Raw genomic sequence first — 17,781 nt, 5'->3', positions numbered from 1 at the left:
GATCCCCCACACCTGTGATGACGCGATGTACATATTTAACCAATGAAGGGAATCGATTCTCTTTGACTGCTGTGCACGCGTAATTGAATAGTAAATTAACATTGCCGGTATGGATCACGCCAAGAGGAATCTATAACGACCGGGCTATTAAACCGGAATCGATTCTCTCACACCTGTGATGACGTTACCACATTTAACAGTCGTGGAATCGATTCTCTATCCAATCAACCTTCGCTTTGACGTTACAACGCAGCTGCGCCGCAATCAACCTGAGCGTGGTGACGTCACCACGCAGAGATGCTCCATGTTGATGTCAGTAGATTCCCGATGAGCTATTTACCTCGAAACGCGTCTGGAGGAGACGAGTTGATCGATATGTTTGTTGCGGTTGCACCCGAGTCAAGAGCCACATGGCTCACAGGGTTATACCTAATAAATGAAACTGAAAAATGAAACTGAGTCGATATCATAGAGGATATAAGAATATATTTTAACATTTCTGGTAATGAAACAGGTGTTGAGATGTTAAAACACCAAACTGAAACCTTTTGCAAGGAATGATATTTGCATTAACCACATATGTCTCAGCCTCGCTGTGCGTTGCGTTGCACGCATTCAATGAACCTTCAGAGCCAGGGTGAACATCCGACTCTAACGTATTTAATTATTAGAACTGAAAAACACGGCACAAATACAGCATCTGTTAATACTTGCAATATAAATACAATGAATGAACACTGCAGCATCATAACATTGTCTTAGATAACATGAATCTCAATGATAGGTCCTGGATGGACCAGACACCTACGTTAGCACTGAATAGCTATACAACAAGATAATAAGCGACTGTGTTAAATAAGGTCACTTTGTGTAATCACCATACAGCAGCCCAAATGTACAGCGCTGCACATAACACTGAACTGTGGATGAGATACTTCTTCATCCTTGCTCTCAAGAACGCATTAAAGTTACATGGGCACAAGTCTGGCTTGGTGTATCCAACTACAAATAACATTCACAATAATGCAAGTGGCAGGCTTCGTTGTTAACTAGGCCTCATATTTATCATAACAATTTAACAGCATTATAAAGGCATTTTCAGCATTATAACGGCAATCCTAACATTATAATAGCATTCCCAGTATTATAAGAACATAAACGAACTTAAAGACAATGCTTCTTAAAGTCCCACAATAAACATGCACCCGTCTTCACTGAGACGCGAATTGTGCCTCCATTTTGTACTCTTTGTAATGGCTGCCTGGCCTCGTAGCTTCGAGACCCTGAACTCGTAACTTCCTGGTCACGTGACCAAACTCAACACCATCATATCAGGAACTTCCTGTGTAAACACACCCCCAGATCTGCCATGGGGCAGAACAACATATACTTGGTGAATATGCGAAATGGGGGTCTGATATGCGAACTGGGGGTCGGATATGCGAACTGAGGGTCAGATATAGCAATTGGCAGTCTGATATGTGAACTTAGGGTTGGATATGCGAACTAGGGGTCTGATATGCGGCCCAGTGTCTGATATACGAACGAGGGGTCGGATATGCGAACTGGGGTCGGACATGCGAAGTAGGGGTCAGATATGCGAACTCTTCTTTCATATGGATTAAGCGCAGCAGATTCAAATGTAATTTTAGATTGGTTATCCACTTAATCGTCTGTTCAGAAGCAGAGTGGATCTCGTCTTGTTCCACCTTTAAAGGAGCGAAGACAGCAGCTGCAGCGGAGTGTTTACGATGTGGGCGATGGTTTGTGATTCGTGGCACTCGCAGGCCGTCGAAGCTTTAATGTGCCATTTATGCATCAGTCAGTTTATGGATGATGTTCGTGTGGATTTTCATCTTGTTACTCAACTGCTCAACGTGTTGCCTAAAAGTGAGACTTTGATCGATAACCTTTTCACGGTATTTCGGGAGTGGGTCGTGGGGTGATTTCTGCTGATAAATAGAAATAATTCCTGTAAATTGTAAAACGAGATGAATGACACAATCACTCAAAATGATCCTGGTCTTCGTGACTCATGCATGTGAAGTTCGAGTGACTTTTCTAAAACAGAAATTGGTGATGAAAAATGCTCCAGGAAACACGAGGTCGTGCGAGCAGCGTCTGTAATGCACGCGGCCTTTTCATTGCACTGTACTGATGATGTTGTTCACAATCTTGGTGATGAGTGATGATGACGCCTAAGTAGATGTACGTTGGTCAACGCGGATCGGGCGCGTGAATTGGCGTGGGGTTCGCGGAGTCTGACCTCGGGGAAGGCTTCACAAGTGACCCTCATGAAGTGCTAAACATCATGGGGGATCTTCACGAGAACCAAAGCGCCAGCGTGGACTTCCAAACGTTTCATGGCCACGTGGACGGGGATCGCCGTGGCTGGCCATGCCCCGTTCCAGGATCGTGTGTTCCTCACCAGGGGCCCCTATGGCTCGCCAATTGTTGCTGGTAAACCGAAATAAATATCTTTAAATTGAGATGAAAAAAAAAATCGCCGGCAAACTGGTCGGTCCTGTTCTTGGTGAATCGTGCATGTAAAGTTGGGAATCGGCGAGTCGTGGCTGTGGTTGGCTCTTCTCGTGACGCAAATTTGGTTACTGGCAATGGCGGTGGGCTTCACGGAACCCCCTAGATTTGCTCGCCCAATAAAGAGCAACGAGCATGGCACTAGCCTCACAATGTTTGGCAAAATCAGCCTTTGTACGGTTTAAAAACAGGTCCATGATGGGTGGCACTTCAAACCCAGTTAGCTCCTCGAACGGGTACATCCCTGGAATATATGTCATTCTATACAAATAGGGGTAACACTTCCTTTTCCGTTCATGATGTAGGCAGATCTTGGAACAAAAATGGCGGAATATTAAAGTTGGCAATCTCACACCTGACGAGTGATAAGGAAGGGTTTCTACCGGTGTGCTCGTTCAGGCTGAACGTCTAATTTCTTGGAGCGACTAACTATGACGTAACCTTGTCCCAGCCCTTGCAGACTGAGAGCCTTCGGATGGCAAGGGGCTATGCCGACGTTCAGATACAACTCTATTGATATTTGAGGGGAATTGCACTTTAACCAAAGTTATTCACTGGAATAATTTGTTTCCCAAAACTTTGAAAACAAAGGTATAGAGGGGAGTGACCGCCTTGAGTAGTTAGTGATCCAAGTTGACGTGCGATGGGAATTGATGAGAAAACGCGAGAATCGGCAGTGAAAGCCCCCAAAGCAGAGCTCGTGGTAAACGAGCTGAGAAAAAATCATGCACAAGGTCGCTATGCACCTGGAGATCTCTGCTGGAGGCACACACAGCTGGGAAATATCACTGTTTACGGAAGCTGGCTAGTTATTGAAAGCGGAGCGAAGTCACTAGTGAAAGGTGGTTAAATAAACGTGGAGTGGTTTTTGGAAAACCGGATTTGATAAAAAAAAAAGCAAGATGGCAGTGTAAATGAGTTCTACCGGAAATGCAAAATCGTGGCAGCAGCGTTTAATGCACGCGGGGTTCTCGTGAAATGTTCGTGATGATTGGTGATGCCGAAGGACAAATTGGTTGGATAATGCGGCTCTGGCACGTGAATTGGCGTTGGTTACCAGAGTCACACCAAAAAACCTGCACGCACTGCGGGAGCCCCACAGCCTGGAGCCGCGAAGGCTCGAGGCGGCGCTCGGGTCCATGGCTCGAACGACTGAGCGCACGAAGCTACTGCTAGGGTTTGATTGTGACTGGGCTTTTAATGGCCACAATTGCATGTTTGCTGTTCACATAGCACTGAGCAGAGTGATTGGTGCATTGCCTGTAACAGAAACTTTTCCCGCTATCATGACTGCAGGGCAGGTGCGAACCGGATGAAGTGCGCAAATTCATGGGGGATCTTCACGAGAACCAAGGTGGCAGCGTGGACTTCCAAGTGTTCATGGCCACGTGGACGCGGATCCTCGTGGCCGGCCATGCACCGTTCCAGGAGCGCGTGTTCCTCACCAGGGGGCCTTATGGGCCCACCCATTGTTGCTGATAAACCGAAATAAATATTGTAAATCTGAAACAGGATGAAGAATAACACATTCCTGCGGAGGGAGCTGGTAGGAACGTTGGGTTGCTCGGTCAATGGCCAGGGTCAACGGCGGCGTGGTGTATTCCGCAAATATGCCCGACTGTGAGGGCGGGCACAAGCCGGCGTGAGTAGATTAAACGTTGAGTTTGATAAGGGCACCACGAGATGACCAGCCGCTCCCTACCCAGCCCCACCCTCCCCACCAGCCCCTCCCCACACTTTCCTCCCCACCCAGCCCCACCCTCACCACCCAGCCCCTCCCCACCCTCCCCTCCCCACCCAGCCCCTCCCTCCCCACCCATCCCCTTCCCACCCTTCTCTCTCCACCCAGCCCCACCCCTCCCATTTATGGATGCACGACGGACAGACGAACACAATATTCTCCTGTGGGCTGGTGTAACAAGGAGGTTCCTACCAGTAAAATATCTACCCAACTGTGCCCCCATTGCAGTGACTCGTGTGCGTGAAGCTGTGGAGTCCGTGGGCGGCTGACCTGGTTTCTGAGATGGACGCAAAATGGTCGGTCACTAAGCATACTGGCGATGAAGCAAACCATTTTTTCACACTTCATGGTGTTGGCGAGTTTAAAGAGGAATCCTCGGCGCCAGACCGTGTTGTATGCAGAATACAAGTCTATGAAAGCCTATGGGGCAATGTTAAGCGATGGGAAACCGGTTTCCTATCTTTTACCATTGGTCAATTTTAAGATACAGGGAATCGGTTCCCATAGAGAGTCTACGTGCCAATGTGAAGGGATCGGAAACTGTTTCCCAAAGGAAGTCTATGGGGCAATGTTAAGAGCTAGGGACACACGAAATCGTGCCAGCAGCAGCTGTAGTGCACGCAACTTTTATATAGCGCTGGGCTGATGATGTTGATAACGATGTTGGTGATGATTGATAATGTTGGTGATGATGTTGGTGATGAGTAATTACGCCACAGGAGAAGTGCGTTGGGTAATGCGGATCTGGCACGTGGGTTCCCCGGAGTCTGACCTCGGGGAACGCTTCAGAAGGTCTGCTGCTGAAGGCAGAAAACAGAGAGACCGCGCTCGGGTTGCGATGTTCCCCGCAGCTCAGGTGGCTACACTGCTCAGAGCGCCGATCCATTCCCACTCAAAGTGGAGTCACTCAGCGCCAATCCCAGTGTGGTATCCATGAAATGGGCTAGGGAGTGCGAGATCTGTGTTCCGTGTTGTAGGGATATGACGCGACAACTGAAACGGTCCTGCCTCCCCTGCCCCTCATCCCATTCACCAACACCGACTTACCACAGTGAAAGATGGTCAATCAACACCGCACGAATCAAAACATTAGAAAAGTGAAATGTATTTGATTTAACCAGATGACATGAAAACTCCAAGAGACCAGGATAAAGTCTCATTTGCAAGTGACGTGGATCACCGAAATGGCAAGAAAAACAAATTAAAGTACTGAATAAATAAAATAGCAATCTGACCAAAACAACTGCGTCACGAGAAATCTAAAAATATTGCACTAAAATAAATGCTGAATTAATTATTTGTCGCCTGAATCGGCTCAAGTAGATTATAAATTTAGAAGCGATCGTGACTCGCATTGGATTTGTGATCAAGTTTTCCCGAAAAAACGGTAAGTGGCGTCTTTACGACAATAGTGAAGCTCACAGAGAAAGTGAAACTCAGCCATCCTCCTCCTCATTAGCAATCATCGTCACTGCATCCATCATCACCATTACCCCGCACGCACAAGGGGTTCATCTCATTGAGCGGATGCGCGTAATTGGTCAGAGTCGCACGCGGAGACTCGATGAGTCATGTGACGTGAATAAAACAGGTCGATACGATGATGATTGACATCCACAGCACAGGTGCATACAATGATGTGTAACGTCACCAGCACAGGTGAATGCAGTAATTGGTGACGTCGCCAGCATAGGTGAGTATTTAAACCCCGCGCGAGGCGGCCTTTGTGGTTGCTGCTGATCTCTGCCTTTTGGTGAGCTCTGTTTTGGCGTATTGATGCTTGGTGCACTTGCTGAAAGGGAGCGTGGTGAAGGCACTGGTTGTTACAAGAGGGTCCCCTGTTCGGTTTGTGGTCATTCTTTCGCCTTTTATTTTTAAATCCTTTATATTAAGTTCGCTTGCTTGCTTAGGACTGTGCAAATCTTTCGGTCGTTTTTTACCCCACTTCCCGTGATCCAATCGAGCTGAAATTTTCCACACAGACTCGTTGTGCGTGACAATTAATGTTCGTTGAATTTTTTTCCCAAAATTTTACACTTTTTAGGACAAATATAATATTTAATTTCCAATTGCTTAATGGTGCAATGCAATCATCTGACCCATAGGTGGCAGCCATCTCAAGCCAGAGGACGAGAGGACTCTATCCGCCATGCATATAAAGGATTTATAGTGAAAAACTTTGTTTTTACGGGTAATACTTATTTCCTGTTCTTTCTGGCTGTTCAAGGCAGAGGACTGCCCATGATTGAAATATGAATACACTTTTAAATGGGTGTATTGAGTGCGGAGGGTCCTCGTGGAGTCGACATTTGCGAATTCCTCGATGTTAATCTTCTCTGCTGCTTCTACTCGAACATTGAGGCGAGATTGAGCCATCTGCGTTAACGTTTGGCTCCTGCTTTGTGAAGCCACTGCATCTCGCGTTTCTTATCTTCCCAGGAACGCAATACTCGTGTTCTGTGTAGGGTCGCTGCTCTGTTAACCCGTGTGGATTGTACACGCCTGTGTCCATCCTGAGATCCGAGTGGTAGGGTATTGGTTGTCAAGTCCTGGGCCTTCCATAGGTAGTTGGTTGAAAAAGCGGACGTGGTGTGGTTGTAAACTTCACCACTTGGCACCCACCCGTGTGGTGTGCTGGCCTTCAATAGATGGTCTAAAGGCTTGTATGCTGGTGATTTGGCTTTCTCGTTGTGGAATTAATGTACGTGTGTATTCCTTGAAAGAATCTCGTGATGCCTTCGTCTGCCGCCGCCCTGGAGGATCTGAGCGCTGTGATGGACATCTTCGTGTGCGAGTTCTGCGCCAGCTGTGAAGGAGGCGCGGGAAGCGTCTTCATGAGGAAGCACGTGCTGCAGAATCTGCTCGTGAAGCACATGCGGCCCTACCTGGCGGTGGGTTTCCTGCGGGCTCCACATGGCGGCGAGAACGCACACGGGTTATGAGCCGTGCGCGTCACCTACTGCGTCTCTTTGCACAGCCGCTTGGCTCTGAGATCGCCCACTTCGGGAGCCCCACGGCCTGGAGCCGCGAAGGCTCGAGGCGGCGCTCGGGTGCATTGATTGAATGACTGAGCGCGCATAGCCACTGCTCGGGCTTGATTGTGACTGGGCTTTTAATGGCCACCAGAGCATCTTGTTTAGTGTTGCTGCAGCACTGAGCAGAGCTATTGGTGCATTGCCTGTAACAGAAACGGTTCCCGCTGTCACGACTGCAGGGCGCCTGCCACCCGGATGAAGTGCGCAAGATCATGGGGGATCTTCACGAGAACCAAGGCGCCAGCGTGGACTTCCAAGCATTCATGGCCACGTGGACGCAGATTCTCGTGGCTGGCCATGCCCCGTTCCAGGAGCGCGTGTTCCTCACCAGGGGGCCCTGTGGACCGCCCATTGTTGCTGATAAACCGAAATAAGTCCATATAAAATATGTGATGAATATTAAAATTGGTGGCAAACTGGTCGGTCCTGGTCTTGGTGAATCGTGTGTGAAGTTTGGAATTGGCGAGCTGTGGTTGGCTCTTGTGATGCAAATTTGGGTACTGATGGTGGTGGGCTTCATGGCACCTGGGTTTGCTCGGCCCAAAAGGAGCAACGAGTGTGGCATTCTCCTCGTAAGATCATCGGGCTTTGTTAAAAAATAGGTCTGTGATGGGTGACATTTGACACCCGATTATTAGCACCCCGAGAACGGGTACATTCATTTAATAGATTTCATCTATACAAATAGGAGTAACCCTTCCGTTTCAGATCATGTATTGGCAGATCTTGGAAAGAATATTAGAGCGGCCAGTTTTGCACCGACGTGATCGGATTATATGTAGGGTTTTCTACTGGCGTGCAAAGTTCAGTTTAAAATTAAGTTCCTGGAGAGACTAACCATGAAGTAACCTTATCCCAGCCCTTACAGACTTAAAGCGTCCTCCGATGGCAAGGAGCTATGCCGGCGTGCAGATAAAGACTTTTCATATTTGAGGGGAATCTCACTTTAACCAAAGTTGTTCACAAGGCATTAGAATTCGTTTCGTGAAACTTTAGTGGAATAAAAGTCAGAGGGGAGTGACCACCTCTCGTAGTTAGAGATCAAATCTAACGTGCAATGTATTGATGTGAAAACGCGAAAATCGGCAGTGAAGGTTTTTCAAGCTGGAAGTGTAGTAATCGAGCTTAGAAAATGTCGAGCACAAGGTCGCAATGTACCTGGAGATCTCTGTTGGAGGCACACGGCTGAGAAACATCACAAGGTGTCCAAAACCTGGCTAGTTATTGACAGGTGAGCAAAGTCGCAATGAAAGCTGTGTTTAAATGAACGTGGAATGTTGCAAAAAAAAGACAAGGTGGCAGTGTAAATGAGTCTTGCAGGAAACGCAAAATCGTGCCAGCAGCGTCTAATGCACGCGAGGATTCTCATTATGCTAAGTTTGCGATGAATGGTGATGACGCAAAATGATAAATGGGTTGGTTAATGCGGATCTGGCACGTGAATTGGTGTTGGTTCCCGAAGTCTGACCTCGGGGAAGGCTTCAGACATTTTGTTGCTGAAGGCAGAAGGTGGAGAGGCCGCGCTCTGGTGGCTCCACTGCTCAGAGCCCCCCCTCCATTTCCACTCGATGTGCAGTCGCACAGCGCCAATCCCAGTGCGGTGTCTATGAGGGGCTGGAGTGCGAGATCTGTTTGTATTTCAGGGACATGACGAAACAACTGAAATGGCCCTGCATTCCCCTGCCCCTCATCCCATTCACCAACACCGATTTAACGGTGGTGAAATATGGTCAATCAACACCGCACGAATAAAAACATTAGAAAAAATGTATTTTGTATTATTGAATGAGATGAAAAGAGACCAGGATAAAGACTAATTTGCAAGTGACCTAGATCACCTAAATGACAAGAAAAATAAAGTACAGAATAAAGCAAATAGTAATCTCACCTGAAACAACTGCGTCGCGAGATATAAAAAAACATTGCACTAAAATAAATGTTGAATGAGTTCTTTTTCGTCTACATCGGCTCAAGTAGATTCTACATTTAAAAGTGACTAGCTTATATACCCGGCGTTGCCCGGGTCAAAAAAATGTTTCATAACTACTCTTAAAAATCTAACAGCAGTGGGTACTGACTGTGGTGGTACCTGCTATGATTACAGCAGTGCATACCGACTGTGGTGGTACCTGCTATCACTATAGTAGTCCATACTGACGATTGCAGTATTTATTGACTCTATAGCACAAAGTACTCACCTGACAGAGTGGTGTGGTGAGGCCTAGTCCCGTGTAGACCCTCCGGCCTCGCCTAGCATGTCCAGCCGGCCGAGATGGCACCTTGGCAGGCTGCGGCTGGGCTGCTACCACTGACCCCCCCAGCCACGATCTCCCCGGCCTCTCTGCTGTAATATCTATGGCCTATAGTGGTAGAATCTACCGACTGCATAGTAGTAATAACTGCACGCATCGGGTGGGGTGGATATCACACAGTGAAGAATTAGCGTCAGCGTTTAGTGTATTTATATAGCATATTTAACGCGAAAGAAAATGTCCCCCTACTCCCACCGAAGGCGTGCGACTTGGCATGGGCCGTCCCCCCCACCAAAGGCGCGTGAGTTGGTATGGTCGTGCATGCGTCACAAATAAATAAATAGATGGGAAGTGCAAAACAATCGCACTAAATCTCTAATTAAACTAATTGAAAGTTGACGGATGTGAAAATGGAATAGCGCTTGCTCACGACGGGGCTTACGGTGTAGTACCTGGCTATTTTTATTTCACGTAAAACTCCATCGTTGGAGAGCAAAATCGTTCGCAAGCGCGCGAACACACGCAAAGCCACACCCAAACCCCCAAACAGACTATTTTTGACTTTTATATATACTGTATAGATAGATCGTAACTCGCATTGCATTTATGATCAAGTTTCCCGGCAAGAAAGGTGAGTGGCGTCTTCACGACAATAGTGAACATCACAGAGAAAGTCAAATTTAGCCACCCTCCTCTTTCTCATTATCAATCATCATTGTCACTGCATCTATCATCACCATTACCTCGCACGCATAAGGGATATACAAACATAGACACGTCACGAAAAATCCAAAAATATTGCAATAAAATAAATGTTGAATTATTTGTCGCCTCATTCGGCTCAAGTAGATTATAAATTTAGTAGCGATCGTGACTCGCATTGGATTTGTGATCAAGTTTCCCGGCAAGAACGGTGAGTGGCGTCTTTACGACAATAGTGAAGATCACAGAGAAAGTGAAACTCAGCCACCCTCCTCCTCATTAGCAATCATCATCGGCACTGCATCCATCATCACCATTACCCCGCACGCACAAGGGGTTCATCTCATTGAGCGGATGCGCGTAATTGGTCAGTCGCACGCGGAGACTCGATGAGTCATGTGACGTGAATAAAACAGGTCGATACGATGATGATTGACATCCACAGCACAGGTGCATACAATGATGTGTAACGTCACCAGCACAGCTGAATGCGGTAATTGGTGACGTCGCCAGCATAGGTGAGTATTTAAACCCCGCGCGAGGCGGCCTTTGTGGTTGCTGCTGATATCTGCGTTTTGGTGAGCTCTGTCTCGGCGTATTGATGCTTGGTGCACTTGCTGTAAGGGAGCGTGGTGAAGGAACTGGTTGCTATAATAGGGTCCCCTGTTCGGGTTGTGGTCATTCTTTCATCTTTTCTTTTTTCCTCTTCTTTCTGGCTGTTAAAGGCAGAGGACTGCCCATGATTGAAATATGAATACACTTTTAAATGGGCGTATTGAGTGCGGAGGGTCCTCGTGGAGTCGACATTTGTGGATTCCTCGATGTTAATCTTCTCTGCTGCTTATACTCGAACATGGAATTAATGTACGTGTGTATTCCTTGAAAGAATCTCGTGATGCCTTCATCTGCCGCCGCCATGGAGGATCTGAGCGCTGTCATGGACATCTTCGTGCACGAGTTCTGCGCCAGCTGTGAAGGAGGCGCAGGGAGCGTCTTCATGAGGAAGCACGCGCTGCAGAATCTGCTCGTGAAGCACATGCGGCCCTACCTGGTGGTGGGTTTCCTGCGGGCTTCACATGGCGGTGGCAACGTGCACGCGTTTTGAGCCGTGCGCGTCACCGACTGCGTCTCTTCGCACAGCCGCTTGGCTCTGAGATCGCGCACTTCGGGAACCCCACGGCCTGGAGCCGCGAAAGCTCGAGGCGTTGCTCGGGTGCATGGATTGAACGACTGAGCGCGCGAAGCCACTGCTAGGGGTTGATTGTGACTGGGCTTTTAATGGCCACCATAGCATGTTTGTGTTGTTGCATTGCCTCTAACAAACTGTTCACGCTGTCACGACTGCAGGGTGCCTGCGACCCGGATGAAGTGCGCAAGATCATGGGGGATCTTCACGAGAACCAAGGCGCCAGCGTGGACTTCCAGGCGTTCATGGCGACGTGGACGAGGATCCTTGTGGCCGGCCATGCCCCGTTCAGGGAGCGCGTGTTCCTCACCAGGGGGCCCTATGGACCGCCCATTGTTGCTGATAAACCGAAATAAATCCCTATAAAATGAGATGAATAATAAAATCGCTGGCAAACTGGTCGGTCGTTTTGGTGAATCGTGTGTGTGTGTGTGGCATTGGGAACCAGCGAACCGTGGCTGTGGTTGGATTTTCTCTTGGTGCAAGTTTGGTTAGTGGCAATGGCGGTGGGCTTCATGGAACCCCCTAGGTTTGCTCGGCCCAAAAGGCGGAACGAGCGTGGCACTATCCTCGCATGGTAATATAAACAGGACCCTGTGGGGTGGGCTGGTAGGAACGAATAACCAAAGAATATAAACATGTTGTATTATTACACTTGTTTAGCCACGAAAGCCTCGCTGAGTCTAAAGGTTTTTGTAGGGTCCTGCCAAGTGTTTGCAGGTTTGCAGTAGGGGGCGATGTTGCTACACGGACGGACGATATAATCTATTGTAGGCTGGTTCACTTCGTTCCTACCAGTATCAGGCTTTGTACTGTACAAAAACAGGTCCCGTGATAAGTTGCACTTCACACCCAATTATTAGCGCCCCGAGAACGGGTACATCATGGAATATATTTCATTATTCTGTAATAATCCTTCTTGAGACGGCTTCGGAATCGGTCCTTTTTATTTCCATTCCACAATACACTTTACTCACTCTACGTTGCTGACAGACAACGGAGAGAGGACAGACTTCGCACTAAATCCCCACCGCGCACGTGGCACCCAGAGCCCCCGTCCGCGCATGACCCTGCTCTTGTCGGTTTCCAGTCTGCTCTCGATCGTTCCCTCTCACTCGCTCTTAATCCCTTCGTCACGTGGTCCCCCCAGCCAATTGTTCATGGACAGCTTCGACCATTCTCGATGGTTCCCTGTCAATCCCAGGACCACGCCTCTCATCCGGCTCCCCATTAGCTGGGGCCCCGAATGGCTAGGCCAATCACTCCTGATGACATGCCGTGATCACGCCTGGGCCATGCTCCCTATCTCAACCCTTATTGGCTACAAGCAGGACCGGCAAGCCAATCCCCATGTGAACCCTCTATGGCTGTTATTACATCACCCCCCCACCCTCCCCCGGTGAAAAAATGTAGCTGTCTCGGCTGGGAAAAGGGTGAAGAACCAATTCCGCAACATCTTATTAGGGCACCAAGGTGCGTTTAACAATTCAAGGGTGAACCGGCGTTCCCGCGCCTAACAACATTTAAAACAAGTCACCCATAATAACACAAAAAATCACGACATACATTAGGGCGCCCCTGCAGCGCAGTAACGACAGGGAAATTAGCGAAACGATCAAACGTTAACGAAACGGAAGAGATTTCGACCGCGTACGCGACGCGGGACCCTCTCCGCTCCCAGCGCAAGGTCGCTTTGCTTCCGGATGGACAGGAGGTGGCAGGCTCGAAGAAGAAGTAGGTTGTTGGTGCTTGGTCACGTCCAGGGCGGGCCCCGTTGGAGGGGGGGCAGCGGGGGCTTCCTCAGCCCTCAGAACCTGTTCATCTGCAGGAGGCACAACACAGTCCCCCCTGGGATCAACGGGCGTGTCAAGCGGCGTAGTCGGCCCGGCAGAACCCGGCAGGTCAGCTAGTGGGGATGAAGGACCGACACGCGCGTCAACATAGGGTTTAAGTCGCGAGGAATGAACATTCCACCGACGTTTTCCATACTGAACGCGGATACTTTGCGAGTTCCGAACATCTACCAGCGTCACAGGCCCCCGCCACGGCCTGTGCAGTTTAGGGGATGTGCCCGCCGGTACCTGGGGGCAGTGGAGCCACGCCAGGTCTCCCACTGACCAAGGCATGCGAGTATGCGATCGACGCGCATACCGTTCGTTCCTTGTCTGAGCACGGGCCGTCGCACACCGGGCAGCCTCTCGCGCCTCCGTTACTCGTTCAAGCGAGTCACGCACGTGGTCAGGCAGGGAGCGGGACGGTCGTTTACTCGGCGTACCCAGTTGCACATCGATGGGTGGAACATTTTCACGGCCATACATAAAAAAAAATGGTGAGTATCCCGTGGACGTGTGCGGAACCATGCGGTATGCCGCTAAGACGCCTGGTATGTGCAGGTCCCAAACGGTTTGCTTTTCACTGACCGTGTGACAAAGCATAGCCGAGAGGGTACGGTTGAATCGTTCCACCATACCATCTGTTTGTGGATGGTATGGGGAGGTGCGAACTTTCTTTGTACCTAGCGCGTCACAAACTTCCCTAAGCAATTTAGAGGAGAAATTCCGCCCTTGATCTGTGAGCAGCCTCTCAGGTACCCCCTTGTCCATGACATACCCGTTCAAAAAAGCGTCGGTGATGGACGCTGCCATATGGTCGGGCAGAGGCCAGGCCATCGGCCATCGAAAAAAATATTCCACCCTGACCAGAAGGTATTTATTGCCCCTAGCCGACGGGGGAAACGGCCCCAGAATGTCGAGAGCAACTAATTCGTTGATACGGGACACTTCAATGGAACGCAACGGTGGTACATAGTGGTTCCAAGGCGGCTTCCTCTTCGCACAATCATGGCACGAGCGGACAAAGTCATTGATGTCTGCCGTCATACCGGCCCAAAAAAAATCCTTTTGCATCGCGGCCACAGTCTTTTGGACGCCGAGGTGCATCAACTTATCAGCGTGCAGAGTACGGAGCAGGTCGTAGCGAAACGAAGTAGGCACTACCAAGCGTGGTCGGTCAGACAACCCGTCGGTACACATTAATAATCCCGACTTACCCCGGAACATCTGCCACTTCCAGCCCGCCAATTGCGATTTCTGTTTCCCTACCAATTTACGTAGCGGAGACAGCGAGGCATCGGCCTCCTGCTCGCGCAACCAGACCGCGTGCGGCAGCCGTAAGGTATCATCGGTGTCCACCGACACCTGCTGGTCCTCCTCCTTCGCTTTGGCCCCTGCGTCGTCCTCATTCGCTATCGCCCCCATAACCGGGCAGGGCGACGTGGGCGGTGCCACGCAGCGGTGCGTGCCCGTCAGGCAAGTGCACGGAGGAACGGGCGGCAGCCTTGAGAGCGCATCAGCGTTCGCGTGACGGGCCCCCTTCCGGTATGCTATATCGAAGGAAAATTCCTGTAACGATTCCAACCACCGGGCCAATTGGCCTGACGGCTGATCCAATTTGAGGGAATATTGCAAAGCCGCATGATCAGTGCGGACCAGGAATTTCCGTCCATACAGGTACGGCCGGTACAATCGAACAAAATGGACAATTTCCAAAAGTTCCCGCCTTGTCACGCAATATCGCGTTTCCGCAGGAGATAGAACCCTGCTGCCGTACGCCACCACTCTCTCAACCCCGTCCTTGCGTTGCGACAAAACGGCCCCAATGCCGATATCACTAGCATCCGTATCAAGGATGAACGGCTGCGAAAATCTGGGTAATCTAAGGTAGGCGCCGTGGCGAGGTGGTCCCGAAGTGCCATAAAGGAACTTTCTTCCTCCGCACTCCATTTAAACCTTTGATTTTTGCCAGTTAGAACGTGTAATGGTTTTGCCAACGTCGCAAAGTTCTTAATGAAGCGGCGATAATAGGAAGCGAATCCAATAAACCGCCGAACATCACCCACCGAGGTGGGTGTGGGCCACTCACGTACACACTTCGTTTTCAGAGGGTCAGTGGATACACCGTCCGAACTGACAATATGACCCAGGTAACGGACGGAGTGTTGCAGAAGGTGGCATTTCCTCGGTTTAAACTTAAGGTCAGCCGCACGCATTCTTTGAAAAACTGTCTCAAGGCGTTGGAGATGTTCCTCGAACGTGCGGCTAAAGACAATTATATCGTCTAGATATATGAGGCACGTTTCCCACTGCAGTCCCGCCAACACCAATTCCATGAGCCGCTGAAACGTGGCCGGAGCCGCGTTCAGGACAATAGGCAACCGATTAAATTCAAAGAGACCTTGCGGCGTGCGGAATGCAGTTTTGGCTTTAGACTCGTCATCGAGGGGAAGCTGCCAGAAGCCCGAGGACAGGTCAAGGGTGGAAAAGAATTTAGCACCCGATAAAGCATCCAACGAGTCATCCATCCTCGGTAAGGGGTACGCGTCCGCTACCGAAATTTTGTTCAACCGGCGGAAATCAACGCAAAACCTCGTACCACCATCTTTCTCCTTAACCAGCACGACGGGCGCGCCCCAAGGGCTGTTGGACGGCGAAATAATATCCGCCGCCAGCAATTCATCTACTGCCCCACGCACGTGTTCCCTTTCCGCCGGGCTCATGCGGTGAGGGTGCATACAGACGGGAGGCGCCGCACCGGTTTCAATATGGTGTGACAAAAGTGACGTGCGGCCGAGGTCCAAATCATTTCTGCTGAAAACATCAGCGTACCGCAACAATAGCGAACGCAAGGCGTTCCTATGTTCATTTGACAATGAAGAATTCTCTCCGCATAAATCTGCGATCCAGCGTTCTTGTGAACGATCATGCGGAGGCCCTCCCGATGGAACCTCCACCGTAGCCGCAACGACAGCAGTAACTGCGTTACCTGTAGGCGCATTGGCCAGCAGGGAAGGCAGGAACGCCATCCAATGACCCCCCGGCATTTCCAAACAGTCCTAATCGACCCGTATTCTCAGCGGCATCCGGCGCAGGAAATCAGAACCCAACAAGCATGGAACAGCTAGCGGGCGAGAAATTAACACAGGTCCTGCGGCGGTAATATTTCCGATAGCGATGCTCACATCCACCTGTCCGCAGATACCCATGCTCCCCCCATTGGCGGCAACACTCGCATCATTAACCTTGCCTATCCACGATGCAGGAATGGACAACAAATGAAAAATAACATCAGAAATGATGGTAGCCGATGCGCCAGTGTCCACCAAGATACGGACGTCAACGCCGTCGATGGTACCTCGTACCGTCGACGATCCCGACGCCGCAGCCACAATCCTGCGAGCCAATTTCTTCCACTGTGTAGCAGAGCGTGTCAATGGAGCAGGAGAAGTAAAATCCGATTTGTGCCAACTCGCCCGAGGTTGTTGCAGCTCCGCAGCAGGTAGAGGAGATGGAGGTCCCCTTGGCGGAAGAGGCGACAGCAGAGGTCGGCAGCAGCAGTCACGGGCGAAGTGGCCCCATCTGCCACACTTGAAACACGCGGCCGACGTCGGCCGGTGGTCGGACGACCCGGCCCTCGCACGCGGCCGGCCCGTGTAGTCGCCCCGCTGGTCGCGCAGCCGCCGTCCCGGAATCCTATGCGGGACAGCAGCAGCCAGCATGTCGTCGTCGCCCGAGTCGTCGGAGCAGTGGACAACCAGTCGCGGAGACCACCCCAGAGGCGGCCCGTCGATCTCGGGTTTCCCCATCCACGCCGCCATCTGGTCCCAACGCTTGATATTAAACTTAGCGTCCAGGCAGCGCGCCACCCACCGCAATGAAAGCGGTTCGTGGCCGCACACTGGTAGAGAGATGTTGAGCTCCTGAGACAACTCCAGCATGCGGGAAAGGATGAGCGGATCCAAATGCTCGGCCGTTGCGTCGGGTTAGGCGGCCATGGCCATCGCCATCAACGCCCCCCGATAGGCCAACGGCGATTCCTCCGGTGCTCGGCGACGCGACATACATTTTCTGATGGCCGATGTCGGCGGGTCATAAAATTCCGCCATCTCTGTGAACGCATCCCGCAGTGTCTTCTTCTTGGACGCCGGGATGGAGCGGAAGACTCCCAGAGACACATCATCGAGCAGCGTAGGTAGCGCTCCCAGCGCTTCTTCCTCCGTCCAGTTGACAGATCTAAAAGCTGACTCGAAGCGCCACGTAAAAGCACTCCAATCGCCCCCGGCGATAAATTCTTTTATTTGTGGAAGGCGATGTCCGCGGTGGCAGGCGCGTGCCGCGGGCGTCTCCGACTACCGTTCCCGCTCTCCACTCGGTGCAGGCAAAATGGCGTCCGGTGGCCGCGTGGTGGTAGGCGCGCCCAAAATGGCAGCCGACGACTCCGGCGCAGCTGCCCCACCCAAGACGACGGCGTCCTCCCGCGTGGCAGGAGCAA

The 17,781-nt window shown here is 50.5% G+C and overlaps 2 protein-coding genes across 4 annotated transcripts; both read left to right on the top strand.

Annotated features, from left to right (window-relative positions):
* Positions 1-5,962: 5,962 nt before the first annotated feature.
* On the top strand, positions 5,963-7,734 carry LOC144732658 (uncharacterized). 3 transcript variants are annotated; one of them, XM_078614186.1, is made up of 3 exons: positions 5,963-6,032; positions 7,003-7,170; positions 7,494-7,734. In XM_078614186.1, the coding sequence occupies exons 2-3, from the start codon at positions 7,012-7,014 to the stop codon at positions 7,686-7,688; spliced, it is 354 nt and encodes a 117-aa protein (XP_078470312.1). In that variant the 5' UTR covers positions 5,963-6,032; positions 7,003-7,011; the 3' UTR covers positions 7,689-7,734. The 3 variants fall into 3 exon arrangements, with proteins under 3 accessions (XP_078470312.1, XP_078470310.1, XP_078470313.1); XM_078614184.1 differs by having other exon boundaries at positions 5,997-6,124; XM_078614187.1 differs by lacking the exon at positions 5,963-6,032 and adding an exon at positions 6,404-6,470.
* Positions 7,735-10,798: 3,064 nt separating this feature from the next.
* LOC144732717 (uncharacterized) lies at positions 10,799-11,853 on the top strand. The gene is made up of 3 exons (XM_078614303.1): positions 10,799-10,846; positions 11,155-11,322; positions 11,616-11,853. Exons 2-3 carry the CDS (start codon positions 11,164-11,166, stop codon positions 11,808-11,810), a joined length of 354 nt encoding a protein of 117 aa, XP_078470429.1. The 5' UTR covers positions 10,799-10,846; positions 11,155-11,163; the 3' UTR covers positions 11,811-11,853.
* The last annotated feature ends 5,928 nt before the right edge of the window (positions 11,854-17,781 follow it).

The sequence above is a fragment of the Lampetra planeri genome, chromosome 43 (assembly GCF_965212315.1).
Source record: "Lampetra planeri chromosome 43, kcLamPlan1.2.h2, whole genome shotgun sequence".
In the NCBI taxonomy this organism is placed as follows: Eukaryota; Metazoa; Chordata; class Hyperoartia; order Petromyzontiformes; family Petromyzontidae; genus Lampetra; species Lampetra planeri.
Note: the sequence above shows the minus strand (reverse complement) of the source record. Positions and strands in the feature narration are given on the sequence as shown.

What these genes read in the sequence shown, in the direction of transcription:
- LOC144732658 (XM_078614184.1), top strand. Translation starts at nt 6,056, where the DNA reads ATGCTTGGTGCACTTGCTGAAAGGGAGCGTGGTGAAGGCACTGGTTGT. An exon ending in ACAAGAGGGTCCCCTGTTCG is followed by an intron (nt 6,125 to 7,002) that starts GTTTGTGGTCAT and finishes ATTCCTTGAAAG; the next exon opens with AATCTCGTGATGCCTTCGTC. An exon ending in ACATGCGGCCCTACCTGGCG is followed by an intron (nt 7,171 to 7,493) that starts GTGGGTTTCCTG and finishes TCACGACTGCAG; the next exon opens with GGCGCCTGCCACCCGGATGA.
- LOC144732717 (XM_078614303.1), top strand. Translation starts at nt 11,164, where the DNA reads ATGCCTTCATCTGCCGCCGCCATGGAGGATCTGAGCGCTGTCATGGAC. An exon ending in ACATGCGGCCCTACCTGGTG is followed by an intron (nt 11,323 to 11,615) that starts GTGGGTTTCCTG and finishes TCACGACTGCAG; the next exon opens with GGTGCCTGCGACCCGGATGA.